The sequence below is a fragment of the Papio anubis genome, chromosome 7 (genome assembly GCF_008728515.1).
Source record: "Papio anubis isolate 15944 chromosome 7, Panubis1.0, whole genome shotgun sequence".
Classification (NCBI taxonomy): domain Eukaryota; kingdom Metazoa; phylum Chordata; class Mammalia; order Primates; family Cercopithecidae; genus Papio; species Papio anubis.
The window spans coordinates 69,099,304-69,122,785 of NC_044982.1; the positions used below are offsets into that span (position 1 = coordinate 69,099,304).

Sequence of the window (23,482 nt, forward strand, 5' to 3'; positions counted from 1 at the left end):
CTCTGTATCTTTTTGTTTTAGGGGAAACATGGAATCTCCCTGGAAGATGCAACTTCCCTTACATTTTTGAGTGGATACCAAACATTCTTCCATGCATCACACATTGTGCAGGTCTCTTCTTATGATATATCTAGTGATATGCCACTCTTCATTCAATAGGTAGGATTTATCTGTTTTTGCATCATGCTCAGAACTGAGTGCTTCACTTCATTTAAGCATTTCACTTAAATAGTAACATTCCGCTTTCTGATTTCAATCTCCTGTCTCTTCAGCTCTTGAATTATATATATATTTGTGTGTGTGTGTGTGTGTGTATGTGTGTGTGTGTGTATATATATATATATATATATAAAATTTCTGACAGAGTTTCACTCTTGTTGCTCATGCTGGAGTGCAATGGTGCAATCTTGACTCACTGCAACCTCCACCTCCCAGGTTCAAGCGATTCTCCTACCTCAGCCTCCTGAGTAGCTGGGATTACAGGCATCCGCCCCTACGCCTGGATAATTTTTTGTATTTTTAGTAGAGACAGGGTTTCGCCATGTTGGCCAGGGTGGTCTCGAATTCCTGACCTCAGGTGATCTGCCCAACCTCTCATGTTCAGAAGCCAACACTGACCCCTACTTTATGCAGTGGGTGGGGGCTGTGGCTAATACTAATTGTGGCCTCAAATTTAGTAATACAGCTATTCTTAACTCCTTTACTCCTGTCTCTGATCACAATTTGGCCAGCTTCTTTTTCAAGGTGAACTTTTCTGCAGATACTCTAAATTCCAACTCTTCCTACTTCCTCTGGAATCCTGCTCTATAAGAATTCTTTCTTTTGGCTTCTTCAAATTAGCCATAAATATACTCAAGTATTTGCTATTTTTCAAAAACAAAAATCCTTAACCTACGTTTCCTCTCTTCTCAATTATCACAACCACCTTTCTTACTCAAGTTTCTTCAAGGACTGCTCTATTGTCCAAATTGCTATGCTTCTTTACCTCCTAATTACTCTTCAATTCACAGAAAACTGATGTCTATATCTAATATTCTATTGACTAAACTACTCTGTGGAAGTCACTAATGGCCACTGAATTTCCAATGTAAAGGATACCTTTGGTCCTTATCAGAGTTAAACACTTAGTAACATTTGACTCTTTTTTCCTTTGGGAAATCTTCTCTAGTTTCAGTGATATATTTTTTGGTCCTACTCATACCTCACTGATCTTTTGTTTTAAAAAGAAATATATCTTAACACTGGTTGATCAATAACAATAAACCAAACACTGTGCTCAGAGCTGAACACACTTAAAACAACCCTATAAGTAGGTACTATTATTCTCATTTTAAAGAAAGGAAACGAGTTTGGTGAGGTTCATTTATACATGACCACACATGGCATGACTGTCTAATTGCAAATCCCAGTGGCTTTATTACATCACCAGAAATATTTTTTAAGTAGCAGTGAGAAAAGTAGTTGTGAAGCATATCTTTGAACCAATAATTACCAACCTCTATTTAGAAGAGATCATATAATCCTACTAGACTCAGGTAGATTTTAAAGAGTATTTGAAAAACAAGAATTTTAGCCTTACGATTTTCAAAAATGATTCAATCATCTTTCACAATTTGGCAAAGAAGGAGCTTCAGGAACTGGCATCAAGGTTTGCTTGTTAGGAAGTAATGTCAGTTCATGCAACATTATCATATACCTCTCGGAATTCTCTGACACTGTCACTTCATCAACAGAGCACCCACTGTCCTGTCCCATAAATGCTACTGGAGAATGTTCCATAAAAATCCTCTCCATCAATAGGGTGAATCTACTACTTACCACATTGCAATGTCCATGGTCAGGGCACAAATCATATGGTATTCATGTGTTAATAACTGGTTTAATATCTGCCTCTTTTTTACTTTACCAATAAGAGACCCTAATTTAATGGAGCTAACTGAAATATGCATATAGAACATCAGCTCTCAAACTTGGCTGTACACAGGAATTTTCTAGAGAGCTTTAAAAAGACACTGATGTAATCAGCATGCAGTGGGCTAAGCGTCAGAATTTTTAGAGACCATCAGATTATTCTAATAGCAGCTACAGTTGAGAGTCATCGGTGTAAAAGACAGGCGAAAGAGTGTAATATTCATTTTATAGTCCAAAATAAAGTAGGTTGGTAGTACGTATTCATTCACCATCAGGGTTTTGCTTACCTGTATGCCCACTTATAGATACTAATTCTAATTGCAAAAGCAAATGATTCCCAACAGTCAGTGACCAACCAAACATACTTGATGTTTGATAACTGCATTTGTTTCCAAGGACAGCCATAACAAAGTACCACAAACTGGGTGGTACTGTTAAAACAACAGATATTTAATGTCACATAGTTCTGGAAACTACAGAAGTCTGGAATCAGGTGTCAGCTGGGCTATGTTCTTTCTGACAACTGTAAAGGAGAGTCCTTCCTTGCCTCTTCTAGTGTTTGGTGTTTGCCAGCAATTGGTGTTTGCCAGCAATTGCCTGGCTTGTGGATACATGGCAGTCTTCTCCCCATGTGTCTTCAGATTGTCTTCCCTCTGTGCATGTCTGTCTCTGTGTCCAAAATTTCCCCTTTTTATAGGGACACCAGTAGTAGTGGATTAGAGCCCACCCTACTGACTTTATTTTAACTTGATTACCTCTGTACAAACCCTATTTCAAAATAAAATCACATTCTGAGATAGCAGGGGTTAGGACATCAGCATAACCCTTTTGGGGGGCATAATTCAACTCATAACAATAGCCAACTACTACAGATGTTACTAACATTGCTCCAAAGCAGGAGGGCTTAACCTGGGGATGGGAAAGAATTACACCTTTATTTTCACCAACTCTCATGGAACTACAGTATTTCCTACAATTATGAACATGAGCAAGAAATTGCAGTAGTACTATCAGTGGTTCTTGAGAGTTTGCACCCATAGAAATCACTGGTATTTTCATGTCACATTTCAGCATTTGCAGTTATCCAAAAATACCACTTACAGTCATCACTGGCTTGAAATTAAAGTTGTTAATGGACTTACTGCTAGATCTAGTTATTTTATCCATTAATAATGATGCATGTATATCATGATATATCATGACACAATATTTTCTTAACTGTATTTCAATTAAACATTTTGATTTAATTGCATTTTATGCATTTTAACTTTATTCTCAGAAAAGGTCCAAATTAAAACAAAAATCTTTCAAAAAGTTAACAGCCCCCTTAGTGAATTCCTACATTTCAGACTTGAGGATATTTTTAAACTTAGTAATGAAAGAATATACATAGCATTGTACATCGGTGTGTTTTTTCAATGTTTTCTACCATGATCCACTGTAAGAATATATGTTTTACACATAACCCAATACACAATCTTTTCTCTGTTTCTCACATACAAACCTGCAACAAAAGTTTACCGTTACTATAAGAGATGCATTCTGACATTTCTATTCATTTTCATTAAAAAATACCTACCTTATTAATGTTACAGGAGTAGTTTTGAATACTCCTGTAACATAAATTAATAACTCTGTCATATTAAAAAACATGAAAGATTATTATTATTGCTATGCATGTGCTGTTTTAAAAATATATATTTAAATATATATTACATTTATATGTATAAATATAAATATATGTATATTTTACATTTACAATTGTTTTAGAGGTGGTATTTAGATGGACAAATAGCTCAACAGCTATCCAGGCTTCATTTAGACAACTGGTAATGGATTATGTAAATTTCATAGTTATGATGAGAGTGGAAATTTAAACTTGACCAAATATAGGAAAGAGAAGAGGTAGAATAAGAAATATTGTAAGCCTGAATCTATTTTTAGTTATAAAAATGCTTTAAGTGCATAATATTTAATTTCATTGAGGTATTTCCTTATTCACTATTGTAAAATCAGGTAGAAACATTTCCCAAACTAACAATATTTACTTAACCCCAGGCTGAAAAGAATTTTACCTGTAGTAAACTCGAAGGGTCTGGATTTCCTCTTCCAGTTTTTTGTACTGTTGAACTGCAGTTTCTCTGGCTTGTTGCATAGATAACAACTTTGCCTGCAAGCAATTAATATTTTAAGAAATTCAGTATTCATTTTAGTGTGATAAAATAGAGTACTACAGTAAGAACAGTAGTCTTAAATTACTGACAGTTAAAAAAAAAAAAAAAAAACCTATGAATGTTTTCAGTAGTCTCATAAGTTACCAGAAAATAGTCTAAAGGCATTAATAATACAAATACTAAAAACTTGAACATATTAAATTTAGCAACCTTGCTCATTACTAAACTTCAACCTTATTTATCTGTATCATCAGATATATGCCCTTCTGCAATGTTTAACTTTATACAGAGAATTCAGAAAGTGGAACATGGGTTTCAGAGCAATATCTACAGTAGAGATAAGTACAATGTGTGTTTCACATACAAATTTAATGTGGCTCCACTGCCTGATCATACTAGATTTTCTTTTAACTTTATTAACAGTAAAACTCAGAAAATTCTAAATATGTTGTCAAGCTATCTTTCATACTGAATGTGAAAAAAATACAGCAGGCTACAAACTGATTCTTACAGTTATGACTTAACCTTTTCAATTCCTTCTCTGTGGGGAAAAAACAAATTCTGAAAGGGGAGAATGGCAGCAACCCTAAATGCTAGTGATACTTTATTAAAGGGGCATTATTGTTCCATCCTGCTGTAATATTTCAGTTTTAAAGAACGGGTAATCAGTTTTTTTCAATGAGGTTCAACATAGTAATTTAAAAAGAATTTGCCACCCTCCCACCATCATTCCCATTGGATTTCAAACAACACCAAAAACAGTTTTCAACATAACTGAAAATCTGGCACTGGTAAGTCAGATTTTAGTATTGTTTATTCAAAGTTAAATTTTCATAAAATGGTTATCTTTCACTTTAAGTGGTGTTTGAAAGGTAACACAGAGCAAATTGTTGTCACAAACCTCACAAAGTAGGAAAACCACCAACAATTAAAAAGTAATAGAAGTTTGGAGCAACAGGTTCACAATTTTGCTGAATTCATATAATTTCACTGGAATTGTTTTATTGTGTAAGAAGTCATATGAAAAACTGTAAAATCCTGATTATAGGAAAATTAATCAATGTAATAAAAGTGAACTTTACAGAGTGCCACTTTTCTATTTTAATAATAGATAATTTTAAAAACATGCAGCAGTTCGGACCTTTGCATATAAGTTTTAGCATTAAGATTAATTTGTTCTCTGAACTGGTAAATTCTATCCAAGTGTTACCTTCTAGCTAAATTTAAGATGTTTGAAAGCTTGCTTTAACATGTCATAGTCCATAATTAGAGATAAAACATTCTAAAAAATTTGGGAAAAGCATCTAAAGTAAAAATAGATGGCTGATTCTTAATGTCAAAGAATGAAAGCTTTTCCAATTTTCAGTATACCATAAAAAGTGATTAAAATGGTAACTTGGAAGACACAGATACCCACTGTGACCAATGGCAGGTCAAAAAGAATCACACATATCACATTCAACTCTAAAAACTTCAGACTTCAGACGTGCATTTAAGGAATATCAAATACTGAATAGGTAATAGAGATTTTACTAAATAAGTATGTGCCAGTGCTACATATATACAAATGCTGAAATAAAATGATTGTTTTGAAGTCTTTTACTTGGTACCTGTGCACAGAAACCAAAACCAAAACCAACCAACAAAACGAAAATTATTGTAGGAAAACACTAAAATGTAGTTTTTGCCTAGAATTTTTCATAATGAAAATGGGATTGTGATAAGTTTAAATTCCCATGCTTAAGGTATTATTTAAAATTTCACTTTCTCCTCCCACATTTAGTTGACTATGAAGACTTGGTGTTGTTTTATAACAGTTCACTCAATTTCTTAATTCCCAGCATCTAATTTTCTTCCTAAGCCCTAGTGATTATGTTCAAAGCTACTATAAACTTTCTGGCTTTACACTATCCTTACTTTATCAGATATATGCTTATCTGGCAGCATTTCTTTTTTGGGAAATACCTTACCCTAGGCTACAGTGATCTTGTTCAGTCTCTGTGGCTAGAGTGAATTTCATCCCCCATCACCTCAGGTATAAGATCCAGGTTGTCTAATTGAAGTACTGCATCCCACTAGCCCCAGAAGAAAATCGAGTCCTGACGATACCATTTCTACTCTTGGATTCACATATGCCAGAAAACAGATCCAGATCTGCTTCCTGGACTTCCAGGATAGATAAAATCCTTTGTTGGGGGGTAAGTTGGAGGGTGACTTAGGCTAGTTTGAGTTGGGTATCTGTTGCATGCATTGTTGAAACACTCAACCAATTTAAATGTGCTATTTACTTCCATAGTATTTCCTAGATTGATATTTATATCATACAATCCTATCATACTATAGATCAAAAATAAATGTCATATCAAAAATATCAAGGAAATAACAAACAAGATATTTTTCCTGTCTTTCTTTCTGGCATCCTATTCCCATATTTCTGACAATTACTTTTATAAAAACTGCATGCATTCATTTATGTGTATACTTGCAAAAATAAATGCAAGCATTAAACAAAAACTAACAAAACTCAATGTAAGAGAATATACAATATAAAGTAAATCCCCCACCTCCTACCCTCAGTACTACAAATCCCTTCTCCTGAGATTACTAGTTATCTGTCTGTTGTACCTTCTTTCAGAGATAGTTCGTACATATATAAGCATATATAGATACTTGCAAATAAATTATTCCTATTTACAAAATTGACAGCGCTTTATACACACTGTTATACACACCTTGCTTTAATTTTTTTTCCCAAAAATTGCTATTTTGCTTCACAAAAAAAAAAAAAAAAAAAAAATTCAGCCAGGTACAGTGGCTTATGCCTATATGGTAGCTCATGCCTCATTTCCCAGTGCTTTGGGAAGCTAAGGTGGGAGGATTACTTCAGCCCAGGAGGTTGAGACCAGCCTGGGCAACATAGCAAGACTTCGTCTCTACAAAAATTTTAAAAATTAGCTGGGTGTGGTGGCATGCACCTATAGTCCCAGCTACTCAGAAGGCTGGGGCAGGAGGATTGCTTGAGACCAGGAATTCAAGGCTTCAGTGAGCTAGGATCGCACCACTGCACTCCAGCCTGGTCAACAAAGTGAGACCCTGTTTCTAAAAAAGAAAAAAAAAATCCCTACCCCATTCCACGTATCACACTCATCAGTCACATCCCTTTCTTCCTTCCTAGCCCCAAAGAAAAACACTTTTATGAATTTGGGTTCATTATTTACAAGAATAGTTTATACTTTTACTATAGTATAAACATTTTACACAAGTATAACACTTTTTCTTCTTATAGTCATATTTTAGGTAAAATTTTATCAAAGTAAACATATATGCAAGTAAGTACACACATGGACTTTTCAATATCAGACTTATTGAGTCATAATTTATACAAGGTAAAGATTTACCCATTTTCACTACATAGTTCTGTAAATTTTGACAAAGTTATCCAGGCTTGACACAGAATATTCTTGTTACCCCCAAATGGTCCTTGTGCAACACTGGAGTCAATGCCTTCTTTTCACACCCAGCCTCTGGCAATCAGTGATGTGATTTTTGTCCCTATAGTTTTTCCTTTTTAGGAAAGTCATATAAATGGAATCATACAGTATGCAGTCTTTTGAGTCTAGCTTCTTTTACCTAAACATAATTTTTTGAGATTCATCCACATTATTTCATGTATTGGTAGTTTATTCTTTTATATCACTGAGTAGTATTCAATTGTATGAATGTCTCACAAACTGTATATCCACTTACCTGTTAGACATTTGGCTGATTTCTAGTTCTTTGGCAATTACTAATAAAGCTGCTGTAAATATCTATATATAGGTCATTTCTGTGGAAATATAACTTTGTTTCTCTTGGGTAAATACCTAAGAGTGAAATTGCTGAGTCCTGTGGTAAGTGTGTATTTACACTTTATACATCTATATATCTACATATAGATATATAAAGTTATATATAAATAAACATATACTTTATTTAAAAACTCCCAAACTTTCTGTCTATAATGATATCACTTTAAAGCATCCATGCTTAACTATAAATCAATGCCACTTTTTGACCACCTACTATGAGTTAGGCATTCTTTCAAGTGTTTAAAATACATTACTATAGTCTATTCTCATAACCAACCTATGAGGTAGTTCCTATTATCCCTATTTTGCAAGATATAAAACATAGGTTTATAAAGCTTAAGTAATTTCTAATTATAACAGAGCTAGTAAACTCAAATAGAAATTCAGACCTGTTTGTTCCAAAACACATATTTTCTTTTTACACCACTGTACACATTATATATAAATTACTTAATTCCAGGCGTCACAATGGAATCAAACGATGATTTGATAACAGAGTTAATGACAATAATGAAAATTCACAGAATAATCAGAGTGTATTTTATTATACCTTCCGTGACTGAAAAATGGGTTGGTTAAGTAATGTTAAGCTAGTCTTATAGTTACCTATCTTGATATCAGTCTTGACTAATGCCATCTAAATAGGACAGCCATTTGTACTGGCACTGTATCAGAAATGAACTACACTGTTTCATTAGAGTTTAATTTAGCAACTCAGAATGACAAAGAAAAGACTCCACTGTTCACATCACTAAGCACTATTCTTAACCACTATTGTGGATAAACCACTTTTATCTCTCCTTGACATCTTGTTATGTTTGGTTTAAATGTGTTTTTAATAGTTATAGTCTGATACAGTTAAGCCTTATTTTGGTAACTTCAAGACCATGAATAGAAATTGGTTTTTATCTTAGAACAGAGACATTTGATGTTATGTGTGATATCTGCTAAATAAAGAAGCATACAGTACAAATTAAATCACAGAAGCAAATAATTTTAGACTTGGAAAGGATCTCAGAGGTAATACGGAACCTTAGTTTTATAGAGGAGGAAATTGTTGCTAATACGACATGTTCAGGGAAACATTTGGAAATTGTGCAAGGTTTCATAGCTGGTTAGAAAGGAAGTTGGAACTAACAAGTATTCAGAAAACGTTGCTTATTTTACCATACAAGACCACATTTCAATATCGTATAATTTAATATGTGTGTTAGTTATTTTAATAGAGTTATTTCCAGAGTAACCATAAATATATATGATTGAGCTAGCACTATTAAACACATCCATAAAATATATAATGGTATATCTTCAAACAATACATCAAGTTAGACAATTGTTCAAAGAACATGACTATAGACCTACCAGGATTTTAATTTTTAACCTCAGAAGAAGGTTAAGAATCTAGTAGAAAAGAAACATAACTAAATAACTTGTGTAAGGATACCCAAAAAGTTAAAAGCTGTTTTCACAAGGATAAAAATGACCAGGTTTCAATTAAACCTCCACTTCACAGGAAGGCTTGGATTGCTTACCATTGTGTATTACCATAGTGTATTGTTCCCTACAGCTGATTCCTTAGAGGTTGTTCTATCTTGTCCTGATGTCATGTCTCTCTGTTTATCAGACCAGAGATAATGAGGTTCCTCAGTCAAAAGTAGTCATATATACACTGTCGAGTGATCTATGAGATAGTCTGACATGATGAGAGAGAGAAGAAAAGAGTTTGTGGTGGAAGCAGAACTCAGAACATTCACAGGCAGAAACTGATTCATGGGCAGTGAGCAGAAGCCATGGAGGAGAGAAAGGCAGGGGAGAGAGACGTATGCCAGAAAGACAGTGCAGCCATGGTGATTAAAAGCATAGTCTATGGAACCAGAAAGGCTGGGGTCACATCCTGGCTTCACCACTTACAAACTGTCCTATCTTGGCAAGTTAGCAAATCTTTATATGCCTCAATTTCCTCACCTACAAAGTGGAGTAACTGCACTTTATATCTTAGAGGGCTGATGTTAGGAAGAACTAAGTTAAAATCTGTAAAACACAACAGTGCCTGGGACATAGTAAATGCTTTAATAAGTGAACTAGCTGGATCACTCAGCAGATGAAGAAGCAGGAGATGTGCTGCAAAACAAGAAAATAAAATCTAGTGTAGATCTGGCTGGTACCATGAAAACCTTTCCACATAATGAAAGATGTCCGAGTCCCTGAGAGGTCTTGCTGTTTACAGTCTTCCTCATGATTCTGTCTTCACCAGAAAGTCTTTGTTGACCAAGGTAAGTAGGCGAGTTTTCTTGTTCTTTGTCACAGATCATGTAATTTTCCTTCCCAACAAAATTAGTACAGTCACATACAGAATAATAATGCTTTGGTCAACAACGGACCACATATATGACTATAGTTCCATAAAAATATAACACTATATTTTTACTGTACTTTTTCTATGTATAGATATGTTTAGATACATAAATACTTGCTGTTGTGGCACAGCTGAATATGTTGTACAGGTTTGTAGCCCAGGAGCAATAGGCTACACCATATAACCTAGGTAGGCTATACTACCTAGGTTTGTAGTAGGCTATACTACCTAGGTTTGTGTAAATACACTCTATTATGCCCATACAATGATGAAATCACCTAAGGATACATACAGTGGATCCCCACTGTAAGTGACGCATGACTGTATACAAAATGTTGTATTCCTCAAGAATGCCGTTTTACTATGTGTCACAGGATTTCAGTGATCACCTGTGAAAAGAGAATACATTTTAAAGACTTGATTTTAATGGATATTTTTTATTAAGTATAGTTTAAGTTGGATTCTCTTTATCATGAACACTAATACCAGAATTTATAATACTTTAAATATGTATAGTGATGTGTGATGTATAAGACTTGTACTATATTATCTAATTTGAGATAGTAGGAGCTTGAATACTTTCATTGAATGAATGCTATTTCTACCGTTTCAGAAGAGAGGAAAATGAGAGAGAGATTATTAACTACGCAGATTGTCTGTTAATGAGGGGGCAAATTCTGGTCTTCTTTCAAGTCCTAACAATATGGTACTACAGTTATACATAGACACAGCAAAATAGGAAGACATGCCAGACACTATTCTAAGTGCATTCTATATTCATATATCATTTCTCACAAGATGTTGTAAGTAGCTACTATTACTATTCTATTATAAAGATGAGGAAAATGTTACATCACTTACTTGTCAGCCAGTTAATCAATGGTGGAGCAAGGGTTTGAACTCAGGAATTATGGCCCAAGTTTCTCCTTTTAACTGCTATGTTATAAATACTAGGCAAAACTTGGTGCTTTAAAAAAAATCTGTGCTAATTTTTATCAATGAATTATATTACCTAATTTGATTTAAATAAATTGGTATAAGAATTACTTTTTAAACATAACTCATACAGTTTAAGATGCCATCCAAGCCTTTCTTGGAGGCACATATATAGTTTTTGGATGTTAGTCCATTTAATGACAAAAGGTCATCTGTGGTGTTTCCCTCAACTTTACAGACACCTGGCAAAAAAGTAGTATTACCATTCTCAGAAATATTAGTAATAGTATATAATCTATTTTTAAGGAATAATGATGATGAGGATTTCTCTCTACTGCAATAACTAACTCCCAAAGAAGCCTATTCTATTTTGGGGGCAGGGGTGGCACAAGCTTCCAGGCATTTATCCATTTACACACATGCAGGTAAGGTAGAGGAAAAAAAATCTCTCTCTACTGGATCTAGCAATGATTCAGCAAGTGTTCTTCTGCCTGTTTTGCAAGTGTGTTTTTAAGACACTCTTCTTAGTCAACTAGCCTGAGTTCCATTCTGTGCTTGTTTCCTAGTACTTGGCTTAATCTTGAATCCAGACCTCTGCCTGTTTACTTGGATTTGGTTTCTGCCTAAATTTATACCCTCCAAAGTATTGTATCACTTTGGCTTTTTCAAAACACTAAATACTAAGATACAGAGGCATAAACATGTAATTGTGCTTCTATATCAGCAAAAACAAAGAATAAACCTTGAAGCAGTGAAAGATAAATGATTCATTATTTAAAAGGGATTCTCCATAAGATTAACAGTGAATTTCTTATAAGAAACCATGGAGGCCAGGGGTAGTAAGACGGAATATTCGAAGTAATGAAAGAAAAGACATGAAGAGATATTTCACAAGGGAAGACATCTACATGGCTGACAAACATGATACACATGCTCAACATCACTAGTTTTCCGGGACATAAGATTTAAATCCCAATATGCTGTCATTTCATCCACAATTGAAGAGGTAAAATTACAATGACTAACAATAGTAGGATATACTGGCTACGATGTGAAATTACTAGAAATCTCTCACATTTTTGGTGGGTGTATAAATTAGTTCCATGCTTTTAGGAAACGTTTGGACTACTGATCATAGATGGCCTATTATGAAAATATGTCATTCACTAAATTGGGAGAAGTCAACTTGTCTTTTCATGTGTATTATGGGTATTATTAAAGATTATGTCAGATTTGATTTTTAATAAAGTCATTAAAATTATAGGTTAATAATCCTTTTTTCACAATACAAAAACCCCAACATTTCTGAAAACAAAAAAGAACTTTAAAAAAATTTTTGGCACTGAAATCAATTCATGTTAAACCTAGGTAAACTGATGTAAAGCTATTTATGGTCTTCCTTTATCTCACTAATTGTAAATATTTACATTTTGTTGCAGAAATACTGGGTTTGGTTAGTTTTTAACTTATATTTGACTCCCCCGCATTGTTGCAGGCCTTTGAAAGCCCGTAGCCTTGAGGCACTATGTTTATGGGATAAAACAGCCTAGTAAAAAAGCCTTTTAAACTAAGGTGTTTTAGGAACTGCCTTGTTTCCCAATCCCTCACTCCAACCAGATGTTGTTACTTGATCCTACCTGTGGTCTCATGCCCACATGTAATCTGGGAGGAGTTCTTATTTTGGGCATAATAGGCAGAATAATGTCTCCCAAAGAGGCCACATCCTATTCCCCAGAACCTGTGAATATGTTAGGTTATATGAAAAGAGGAGAATTAAGGTTACAGGTGGAATTAAAGTTGCTAATCAGGTGACCTTGAGATGAAGATTATCCTGGATTATCTGGGTAAGCCCAACGTAGTCACAGGTATCCTTTTAAGTGGAAGAGGGAGGCAAAGAATAAGAACCAGAGAGATAGCAGTGTAGGAAAGATTAAACTGGCCATTGCTGACCTTGAGGATGAAAGGGGGCCACAAGCCAAGGAACATGGATAGCTTCTAGAAGCTGGAAAACCTGAAACAACTTTAGGCGTATCTTCTCATTTTCTTTATGGAGTTCTTTTTTTGCTATTGCTATTTGTTTCAATATTTATATTAACATTTATATTTAAATGATTAATACTATTAAGATACATTAATACTTATATTCCTTTTTAAACTATGAGCTCCTTGAGAGTTGGAACTATACACATATGCATGCTTTTATACATGGTACAAATAAAGATGTGTATTAAATATTTGATAATATTTAAATTAGCATAAACCATTCATGCTGGCATTTAAGGCCTTCCACAATGTGGCACTGAACTCTCTTTTATTCCTTCACATTCACTTTAGCCAAGGATCTGCCGTAAATTCTGCCTAATTGTAATATTCCCTCCATCTAGAACACCAAATCTATGCCATGCTATCAAATCTACATCAATCCTTCAAGGCCCATTTTAATTATTACTTCTTACATAAAGTCCTTTCTTGATTATCTTCCCCACTCCAGAAACTTTTTCACCTGCAAAATCCTTAGTAATATTTTTTAAATTTTATTTTGTTTTACATGAATGTTTTATTGAAGTATAATATACAAAAAAAAAAAGTTCAGGGCTCAATGAATTTTCATAAAGTGAACACACGTGTTTAACAAGAAAACTATACAAACAAATATAATTATTTCCATCACCCTCAAACATCCTCATGCCTCTACCTAATCTTTACCTTCCCTAAAGGTAACCATCATCTTGACTTCTACTATCATAGATCAGTAGTGCCTGTTATTGAACTTTATATCAATAGAATAATATATATTCTTTTCTGTTTTTTTTCTCAACATTAATCTTGTGAGATTCATCCACATTGTTTCTTGTTCCTTATTGTATACAATTATAACTGCTGTATAGTATATAATGAGCATAAATATACCACTGTTTATTTATCTATTCCATTCCAGTGATAAACCTTTGGGTTGTTTTTGCCTTAGTGATTTTTAAAGCCTTTTTTTTTTTTTTTTTTATGACAGCTATCTCAACCTATCTTACATCACAGTTATTTACATACATACATATCAAGGTAGGGACTACATAGTAGTCCCAAAACATGAATGCCGTGCTCAGCACATACCAGATACTTGGTAGATACTGTTGAAGTATAGTATTACATATTATGATGCCACAATTAAAACAGATTAGTATTTCACATTTCCAAAGAGCTTCCACATTCATTTGAGATGATAGTAGGTAATACCATGAGGTGGTTAAGAGCAAGGTCTTTGGAGTTAAGCAAGCTTGGGTTAGGCTACCAGCAATCAGCTTGAGGACTGAACAAGTTAAAGCTTCTGAACCTAAATTTTCTCATTGGTAGCATGAAAGTGATAATATCCATCTCACAGGATTATTATGTAATGATAAAAAGAGGTAACTTACTATCTCATATAGCCATATCAAAGTGAATATGTAAGCTATATAAGAGGCACAATTGAACCTTTGATGTGATGTTATTATGAAGTAACTGATGTCTGTAAGGAACAGCACTGTACTAAGTGACCAGCGAATAAGGTGAGAAAGGACTTAGCTTAAACTATAAGTTCAAGCCATGTGGTAGTCTAGACTGGGAGTTATTAAGGATGATAAAATAAATATTTTAGGCTTGTGGGCCACACAGTCTCTGGGACAAGGAATCAACTGCTATTGTAACAAGAAAGTAGCCATAGACAATATGTAAATGAACAGATGTGGCTGTGTTCCAATAAAATTTTATTTACAAAAACAGGCAGCTGGTCTAGAGGCCATAGTTTACCAACCACAGAAAACTAGAGTGGCCACAGGTTTACATAGAGCCCAGAATCTCTGGTGATCTTTACAAGCTTTTGGTTAGTTGTCAGATACCTGAAAACATGAGGAATGGAAAAACGGAGCACATTTTCAATACGCTACATGAAAGAAAATATCTAAAATACACGCTGTTCTAGAACAGGTTCTTTAGAGTAAATAATGGTAGAACGAGGAAAAAAGAAATTCACAGTGGTTGTATGAGAGAAATCATGTGTTGTGTAGTATCATTGCATGGCAACAGGATCAGGGTGACACGTCTTCAGCTATTAAATATAATGCAAAATAAACAAAATGTTAAGACCTCATAGCTTCAAATTGCATTTGATGTTAATATAGCTATAACAGCATTCTTTCGAACAGCATTTGTCTGATATGTTTTCATATTTTTTAAATTTCAATCTATTTTATATGCCTAGGTTTAGATGTGACTCTTGTAAACAGCATATTTTCTCCAGTTAAACAATCTTTGTTTTTAAGTGGAACATTTGGTGCTTTGACATTTAAAGAAATTTCCAATAAATTTGGTTTTAAATCTATCATCTTCTTGTATGCTTTCTACTTTCCTCACTAGTTCTATGTTATATTTTTAAAATAAAACCTCTTTATGCTAACTTTTGAATTGATTCATTTATTATCATCCCATTTATCCCTATTTACTTCTGAATGCCATACTTTCATTTTCTATTCTTTTAATGGTTATCTCAGAAATTACAAGATGTAGCTTGGCTCAGAGAAAATTTAATATTAATACTCTTGGACAATAAGAGGAACTTAAAATCCTTTAACTTTATTTAATTGCCTCCTAATTTATTTGCTATTTTATAAATGTATTTTAATTCTTTTTACATAGTTTTAAACCCCCCAAAATATTATTATTTTGTTGAACTAATATTCATTTATATCAGTCACTTTTCTTCTGTGTTCTGATTCCTTCCTGGTTGGGGGGTTCCTTATAGAACCATGTACCTGTGTCTAAACAACAGCTCCTGAAAGCTTCTTTACTACAATTCTGAAATTGTAAAAATTCAGTTTTTAGTTGTCTGAAAATGTCTTTATTTCATATTCATTCTTGAGGGATATTCATGTTGGTGTATAATTTTAAACAGGCAGTTATTTTCTTTTAGTACATTTAAAGCATTATTCTAATGTCTCCTGACTTCCACTGTTCTGTGGAGAGGTCATCTTCAAGTCTAATTGTTGCTCATTTGAAAGGAATCTGTATTTTTCCTTTGGCTGGCTACTTTTATAATTTTATGTTAGAATGCTAGATGTTTAGAATTATTTCATGTTAGAATTCCTCAATTTGATTATGGTGTGATTGGGTTTAGATTTCTTATCTTGCTATGGATAGGTATCTTCCATCAGTTTTAGAAAAATCTCAGTCATTTTCAGTTCTAATGATGCTTTTCCTGGATGGCCTGTATTCTCTCCTTTTCGGAGTCCAATTAAATGCTTGTTGAACCATCTTACTGTAAATCTCCTAATATTTGACTCATCTATCTCTGTTGAATTATGGGTAATTTTTTAGATATATTCCAACTTACACGTCTTCTAATGCATGAATTATTATTATTATTATTATTTTGAAACAGAGTCTCACTCTGTCACCAGGCTGGAGTGCAGTAACGCGATCTCGGCTCACTGCAACCTCTGACTCCTGGGTCCAAACATTCTCCTGCATCAGCCTCCCAAGTAGCTGGGACTACAGGCGTGTGCCACCACACCCAGCTAACTTTTGTATTTTTAGTAGAGACGGGGTTTCACCATGTTGGCCAGGATAGTCTTGATCTCTTGAGCTTGTGATTCACCAGCCTCAGCCTCCCAAAGTGCTGGGATTACAGGTGTGAGGCACTGCGCCCAGCCACAAATTATTTTTTTGGCTGTGTGTAACCTGATGGTCAATGTCTTGCAGAGTGTTTTATTTCTAAATAATTTTTTTGTCTTTTTTTGTAAGAACTTGCAACTTTTTTTCTCCAGATTTGCCTAGTGCTTCCTAGAAAGCACCTGTGGATTACTCAGGGCTGTGGTTCATACTGTATTTATTTAAATATCATTTAAACATTTCATACATAGCTACTTATATTCTTTAGATGATTTTATTATTTGTTTGTTTTTGTTGTGTTGTATCTGCTGTCATTCATGATGGTTTCCTTCCTGATGTGCTTGATTGATCTTTAATTTTGAAATCAAATTTTCCTGATAATAACCTTGGGAATACTGCTGGACTAAACTGGGGATGCCTTCTTCCAAGGAGTACTTGCATCTGTTTCATGAGGGAGCCAAGGGAGACAATTCCTAAAGTTCAAGAGGCCTGAATTAATGCAGGAGTTTCTGTTTCAGATCCCTAGCCTTGCTGCTGACCAAGGATTGGGACCAAAATGATGATACAAACTATTCCTCTAGATGTGTTTTCTTAGGGCTGCTGTGGCCCTTCTGTGTGCTTATCATAGGGAAGGGGGTTGCCTCTGGTTCAACTCCCGTTTTTTGGTGAAGTAAAATCTTTAGACATTTCATATGCTTTTTGTGAAACCAGCAATGCTGGCATGGATGAAACGGTTTCATCTAGGACCTAGCAGTTTAGCAGCAAGACGGTCACTGCAGTATCTGCCTGCCACACTGCAGGAAGCAGAAGTCTATGTTGAAAGTTAACACATATCGCAACCATCAAAAATAGATGACACTGTTAATAATTCTCACATTTGGTAGATTAGCTTGGTTTATTTATTTATTTAAATAATTTTCCTGACTTGTTTTTTCTTTTCTTTTGAGACAGGGTCTCCCTCTGACACCCAGGCTGCAGTGTAGTGGTGCGATCTCAACTCACTGCAGCCTCGACCACTGGGGCTCAACGATCCTGCAACCTCAGCCTCCTGGGTAGCCGGGACTATAGGTGCGTGCCACCACACCCAATTAATTTTTGTAATTTTTGTTGAGATGGGGTTTCAGTGCGTTGGCCAGGCTGGTCTCGAACTACTGGGCTCAAGTGATCTGCCTGCCTTGACCTCCCAAAGTACTGAGACTACAGGTGTGAGCCACTGCACCTAACCTTGTTTTTTTAAAAAAAGCACACAACAAAAAAAGTTTCAGATTGACATTTTCAAGTATTTAATGTGGTGTCTTCTAGTCTAAAATCACAATATATGAAAAGTAAAATAAAATTTTGGATATAATCACTCTAATAATAATATTTTCTCTTAACATTTTTTTTAAGAAATACTGGGAGAGTTGAGTGTGGTGGCTCACGCCAGTATTCCCAACACTTTGGGAGGCCAAGGCAGGAGGACCATTTGAGGCCAGGAGTTTTAGATCAGACTGGGCAACACAGTGAGGGCCTGTCTCCACACACACACACACACAAAAAATCAAAAATTAGCCAGGCGTGGTGGTGCACACCTGTAGTTTCAGTTCCACGGGAGCCTGAGGCAGGAGGACTGCTTGAGTCCAGGAGTTCTAGGTTGCAGTGAGCCATGATTACACACAGCCTGAGTGACAGAGTGACACCTTGTCTCCAAAAAAAATAAGAAAAAGAAGAAAGAAAAGAAAAAATAAAGTGTACTGGGAGATATAAAGATTGGTTAGATAAGAATTTTGATTAAATGATTAAGAATAGTACAAGGTAAATTTCCAATATTATCATTTTTAAGCTTGGTATTACCTGTGTGACAATATCCTTCCTGTCTAAACAGTGGTCTCTCACTGTTCTCTCACTGGTCTCTCACTACATTAAACACTATGTAAGAATTATTTAAATAAGAACTATTTAAAGCAGTTTAATCACTAAAGCAGCTGATGTGGTTCAATTGAGTGGTGTATGTTATAAGTCTCTGATATCCAATAACTGCCACATATTCAAACTTACATATATATAGTTACAGGTTACCATAGTGTCACTCTTTAGAAGGTATATATAACTAATTATATAATTGATAAGATGTTCAAAAATAGAAATTGAAATATTCCTCCCAACTGCCTTTAACAATGTGTATCCTTTAGCGAAACAAATCCGTGGTGTAGGAAAACCATTCACTAGGAAATGATCTATTTAAACACTCAGTGTTTAAGGTTATATAGAAAGGTTAGTGGCAGAACCAGAATTAGACTTTGGATTACTAGTGACTCTATCTATGCATTAACTACTCTCCCAACTTCTCCAATCTCAAATGTGCTACTATATACTACTGCGATTAACTCCAGAGGTAACACTGTTTACTCCAATTTTTAGCTCTTGTCCATTTCCTGTCATTTATTTTACAACTCTGTATTTTTATTTTTAGTGTCTGTTATAATTTACTTAAGCCTTTTACAATTTAAAATATTTGTCTTGAACGATTTCTTAGTGCATTAATTTAGACTGTGGAGACTTTATCTTTTCTTTGTAACTTTTAAGTTGAATGAACTCTAGCTCAAAAGATACTAAAATCTTAAATCTGTTGCTAGTTAGATGTCCATTACTTTACTTATATACTTAAATACTGAGACTTCTTGACTCCACCTCTGAAAGCCACTCTTACTGAGATGCAAAAACCACTGACTATTTCACTGGTTTCACTAGTAGTCTCTTCATCCTTTAATGAGATTTACCACTTTTAATGTCTAGAACAGAGACTAATCACATAGCATTTAATGGTCTTCAGAAAATATCTGTTAAATTACTGAATTTTCATCTACCAAACCAACGGTTCTTGAGGTCATTTTCTCAGGAAATAAAAACAAATTATGCACAAGAAAACACTGAAAACATCAGATGGAATGTGGGTTCCTCAAAAAAGTCCACTCTCCTTTTTCATGGCATGATACACTCCTTTCACTAAGCTCTCTGGTACTACCTAAGAACATGAGCACACAGAGAAAATTAAATTCTTATTTAAACTCAAGAAGCAAACATTTCTCAAAATGACAATATTTCTCGCCTTTATACTTGAGTCGTAAACATTTCTCTACATGCCAGTGCCCTTTTATTTAGTTAGAATTTTAGCAAGCAGTATTTTGTTTATTTGTTCAGGATCGTGTATGTATTTTCACTACATCTATAGTACACTTCATCACCTGAACACATGCTGAACCAAACTTGTCTTGCCAGCAAAAAATTTTGAAATTATGCAATCTGCAATTCAGTCCACGACAAGCACTTGGGTAGAATTTCTTCTGTACCATTTCAACATCAATTAAAGAACTGCCTGCATAGAAATATTGCCAAATGAAAAGTTAGTGAAGCAGGTTAAATCAAGTGAACTTGTCTATCATTTTAGCTAAGGACTTGTCAGATAGTCAAATAAGCACCAGAATAATTGTCTAGCAAATTAACCATAAGATTATTCTAAAATTTTATGAAAGTATTAAAAGGAAAATCAGTATGATTATATTATCTTTAATTAATACAAATACATTTTTCATTCATCAAAAAGTTTTTTAAGTGCATAGGCTATAAAAAAAGTGTAAAAGAATATGAAAATGACTATTGAAAAAACAGCCATGAAAACTGAAAAAAAAAACTTTTTTTTTTTTTAGTTTTTAGTTCTATATCTTTATTTGGGTGATAGTTATATCATCATTAAAGTGTAATACAAATTTGTGAAAACTTATCAAACTGCATACTGAAGAGCTGTACATATCACAGTATGAAAGTTATACCTCAATTGCAAAGGCAGAGAAGACATTGGGTGTCTTCTTGTCAGGGTTAGATTACTGCTAAGTCTATTTAACAAGAGTCCCCTACTCTTGATGTCATCTCTTACTGATTTTTTTTTTTTTTTTTTTACCTACTTAGATGAATTTTATTTATTGTATGCACATGTACCCTACAACTTAAAGTATAATAATAATAAATAAATTAAAAAAAAAAACTTTTAAAGAAAATATTTTCATCAATTTTGTTTTACAAGGAAACTTTTTAAATTGGAGAAAAATTAGCAAATTTTTTGGCATGTACACATTAATTCATATCTAGCAAACAATTATAACTGCAGAAACACATAATAACACATTTATAATCAAGGCTATATGAAAGATTTTTTTTTACTGAAACAGTTCACGATTAAAGTACTAAAAGTATATAAATAAAAGAAATACTAATTTATAAATCTCTCATTTGTGAAACAGTTTTATTCAGGTGTCCATGTCCAAGCCGGCAAATATCTTATTCATTTATTATAAAAATCAACAAGAAATTATCGAAGTTATCTAATTTAAAAGAAACTTTTTTAAAAGACCAAATCACATTTTAATGTAAAATAAACCAAGCAAGATTTCACAAATACGCTAAAAGTTTTCTTAAATACTTTAAGTTGACATATAGGCATTAAAATGAGTAAACTTAAGTTTTTAAGAGATGACAATTAAAATAGTTTTTAACCACAGGAAGAGGCCTTGCTAAAGCTGACTTCATTTACGTTAATCACATATGCAGTAATTTAAACAAAAATTCTGTATATGAATGTGGAAATTATTTGGGAGTAGTATCTAAGCATGTGAAAAGCGTAAGAAAAAAGAATCCCCTGTTTCCTTTTGGATGCTTCAGACAACAGCAGCACAGCCTAGGGCACACTGCTGCGGATTTTAACTGTTGTATGGAACTACTCAAAATGCTTTTGATCCATTTTATCTTGCAAGTTAGCAAAGAAATGTTGCAATAAGAAACACCAACAAAGATCTGAAAAAGTTAAGCTCTGGATTACCATATTGTGTTCTCCTGCCATTCAATGCTTCATACAAAGGCAGTGGTGTTCAAAGTAAGAAAAAAAAAAAGTGAGGAGAGAGAAAAAAGAGAAACTGGTTTCAGAAAGTGCAAAGCACAAAGTAAATAATATTCTTCTACATCCCTTCTTTTTCACAGATTGGATGTTAAAAGAGTTTCAGCAATTAGGCTTTTGTTAATTACCAGCTGTTGAAACAGATGTGTTGACTATCCTTATTAGTCAACAGCTGGGTAAGAAGAACAATTGATGCTCCCTAAAACCAACAGCCAGCTGCTCTGCAGTAATTATCTCCAGTTATTAATACAGGTGATAAAGACAAAAAGCTCCTATTCTTCTCTTTCTATAACTTTGACAGTTTCAGTAACTATACCTTTATCATTACAAAGCAATAGAGAATGCATTTATTAAAACAAGTAACGGTGATACATTAGAGTGGCATTAACTCTATGGCAGTTTCCATTATGCAATTTCTGGAGAAGGAATCAGACAAGTGCTACAAGTAGAAGCAGACATTCTGCAGGCTTTTATTTATCATATTTCAAATGTCACTGCCAACTTACTTCTCCAGCACTAACAATAATAGCTAAGCACTTAAGTTCTTTGAAAAAGAGAAGCATAACTAAAATCAGTTCTTTCTGATTTCCAGGTGTTTTCACTGATCATGTTTTATATTCAGTTCACTGAAGCAATATATTTCCTCTTGGTATGACTAAATATCAGTGACTTGTTCCCTAGCTTATATTTCCTAGGTGACTGGTAGAAGCAATTTTACCAAACCCAAAAAGAATTTATTTCATTGCAGTAAACATTTCATGTATACAAAGAAATCAGCAAAACAAGCAAGCGAACAAAAAATAAAAACATTTTATTTTGTAGACACCGTTTTCTGAAATACAATATTCAGAAAATCATGAGGATGTTAAAAAAGAAATGCTATGTTGGACCACATTGATAAAGTACCATTAATTACATGTTTTAAAATTACTTTTATGTTTCCTATTTTAAATATTCATCTTACATTTTTACTTACAAGAAATGTAAAACAAAGATTTAGACAAGCCAGGCAAACCATCTCTGTCCTACAAAAGAGGTGTCTACAAGAATTTACAACCATATCTATTCACTAATTAGAGAACACTCAAAGATACTGCCTTTCTGAAAACAAGGATTAGAGCTGGATGAATGCACCCCTTTCACAAACCTTCCTCATGTCCCTGTTGGGTCATCACAAGCAGCTTGTTTTTCCAGCATTAAATAGAAAAGCCTACTGCTTATCAGTTTTTAACACCTCAGTTAGACATCACGACAATTAACAGGGACAGAAACTTTAAATAACATGTAAATAAATCATTTCACCAAGAAAGGCTGTAATAAAAAACAATGAACAGAACCAAACTTTCTAAAGTAATATTACGTAGGTTGCCACTGAAGTATTTTGGGTGTCTGATATAAAAAATATTAGCTAGAGGCCAGGCACAGTGGCTCATTACTCCCAGCACTTTAGGAGGCCAAGGTGAGAGGATTGCTTGCAGCCAGGAGTTCAAAAACAGACTCTGAAAGACAGTGAGACTCCATCTCTATTTGGAAAAAAAAAAAAAAAAGCTAGAAACCTGTCTTATCACATTCTATGTAATTATGGCTCCTAAAGTAGAAATTTCAACATTTATATAATTACAAAACAAGAGAGATAAGCACATTACCAAAACCAAAAAAATTATCCATCTCTATAAAACCAACCTCCCAT

The 23,482-nt window shown here is 34.0% G+C and overlaps 1 protein-coding gene across 3 annotated transcripts in view; it reads right to left on the reverse strand.

Moving 5' to 3' along the window:
- The window catches only part of MIPOL1 (mirror-image polydactyly 1), a 384,568-nt gene that overhangs the window by 144,487 nt on the left and 216,599 nt on the right, over nucleotides 1–23,482 (reverse strand). For all 3 annotated transcript variants that reach the window (XR_649664.4, XM_031668175.1, XM_009211427.3), the window contains one exon: nucleotides 3,987–4,081. Coding sequence is in view for 2 of the 3 variants with exons in the window: in XM_031668175.1 (XP_031524035.1) it covers nucleotides 3,987–4,081 (95 nt within the window). In the remaining variant the exon portion in view is untranslated. The remainder of the gene's footprint in view (nucleotides 1–3,986; nucleotides 4,082–23,482) is intronic.